Source organism: Trypanosoma cruzi, genomic scaffold, assembly GCF_000209065.1.
Source record: "Trypanosoma cruzi strain CL Brener 1047053515677 genomic scaffold, whole genome shotgun sequence".
Classification (NCBI taxonomy): domain Eukaryota; phylum Euglenozoa; class Kinetoplastea; order Trypanosomatida; family Trypanosomatidae; genus Trypanosoma; species Trypanosoma cruzi.
In genome coordinates, this window is record NW_001849015.1 from 1 (window position 1) to 1,701 (window position 1,701).

General features: G+C 48.5%; 2 protein-coding genes across 2 annotated transcripts, besides 2 other annotated features; both read left to right on the forward strand.

Moving 5' to 3' along the window:
* On the forward strand, window positions 1-570 carry Tc00.1047053484299.10 (trypanothione reductase, putative; the record flags this gene model as incomplete). The annotated part of the gene is made up of 1 exon (XM_797360.1): window positions 1-570. A coding segment is annotated over one exon (570 nt), but the record flags the coding sequence as incomplete, so codon positions are not given.
* Window positions 1-1,701: a sequence feature (heterozygous, Esmeraldo-like haplotype).
* Window positions 929-959: a sequence feature (AT_rich).
* Tc00.1047053484299.4 (ATP-dependent DEAD/H RNA helicase, putative) lies at window positions 1,185-1,701 on the forward strand (the record flags this gene model as incomplete). The annotated part of the gene is made up of 1 exon (XM_797361.1): window positions 1,185-1,701. A coding segment is annotated over one exon (517 nt), but the record flags the coding sequence as incomplete, so codon positions are not given.

Here is a 1,701-nt window from a genome sequence, read left to right on the forward strand (position 1 = left end):
ATCAAGAACGGTGGTGTGCAGGTGGACGAGTACTCGCGCACGAATGTTTCCAACATTTACGCCATCGGTGACGTCACAAATCGTGTCATGTTGACACCCGTTGCCATAAATGAAGCCGCTGCCCTTGTGGATACCGTCTTTGGTACCAATCCGCGAAAGACGGACCACACCCGTGTGGCGAGTGCCGTCTTCTCTATTCCTCCAATTGGTACCTGCGGTCTCATTGAAGAGGTTGCATCCAAGCGCTACGAGGTGGTGGCGGTATACCTTTCCAGCTTTACCCCGCTCATGCACAACATCAGCGGATCAAAGTATAAGACTTTTGTTGCAAAGATAATTACCAACCACTCCGATGGCACTGTGCTTGGTGTACATCTTCTTGGGGACAATGCCCCAGAAATCATCCAAGGTGTTGGTATCTGTCTCAAGTTAAATGCCAAAATATCCGACTTCTACAACACTATTGGTGTGCATCCCACAAGTGCGGAGGAGCTGTGCTCCATGCGCACTCCTTCTTACTACTATGTTAAAGGTGAGAAGATGGAAAAGCCTTCAGAGGCATCTCTGTAAGGAAAGAGGATGAATCCGTAAAAGGGAGAACCTGAAAGGAAGCAAAACTGCCTTTTGTAATTATTTAATTAAGAACAATGAAAAGCAAAAAGGAAAAACGAAAACTAAGAGCAGAAGCAAAAAGTGCGAGGGGGGAGGAGTCCGTTATCTTACCACCCACCGTACGAAAAGAGGTTGTCCTGGGGAGGCGCTTCTTATTTGGGCCACTCCAGAAACCGCTTCTTACCTCTCGGAAGTCCATGTATCAACATTGTTTTGCAGGATGTCATTAACTTTGGGAAAGGCATTTTTTTTCCCCGTGGCATTTTGTGGGAATGTAGAAAAGGGCTCCGCGCGGATGGGGCGGAAATGAAACAACAATTTAAAAAAAAAAAAAAAAAAGATAATATGGGACAAAAGAGGAAGGAAGTTGTTTTTCGTTGTTTCCTCTCCGGTATGGCGCGCGCGTGCCTGTGGATGCTGGGGGCGGGCGAGAAAGACAAATGGCATTCATGACTTCCGTATAAAAAAGACGGAGGGGGGAGTCCAATTAATGTATTTTTTTTTTTTTTCTCTCTCTCTCTGTTGTTTAATGTGAGTGGTTTTTTTCGTTTAGCGAATAGGAAAGGAGGGTGATGAGCGAGTTTGAACAACTTGGCATTCACCAGTGGCTATCAAAACAGTGCGCCTACATGGCGTTGCAACACCCCACACCCATCCAGAGGCTTTGTATTCCCGCAATTTTAGCTGGCAAGTGTGTGGTTGGAGGCGCAGCCACTGGTAGCGGTAAGACGGCGGCATTCGCCCTCCCAGTGCTGCAAATCCTCGCTGAGGACCTCTACGGGGTGTTCGCCCTTGTATTGACACCATCCCGCGAACTTGCTTACCAAATCGTGGATCAGTTTGTGGCGCTTGGCGCACCGCTGCATATACGCACCGCCATTATTATTGGCGGCTTGCCGCACGAGCAGCAGCTGGATGCGTTAAAAGCCCGCCCACATGTCGTTGTCGCCACGCCGGGTCGCCTGAAATTTATGTTGGAAAAATTCCCGGAGGCTCGCAAAGCCTTTCTACATCTGCGTTTTCTTGTGCTTGACGAGGCTGACCGACTGACGAGCGATGACATTGAAACCGATGTGGAGGAAGTTGTTC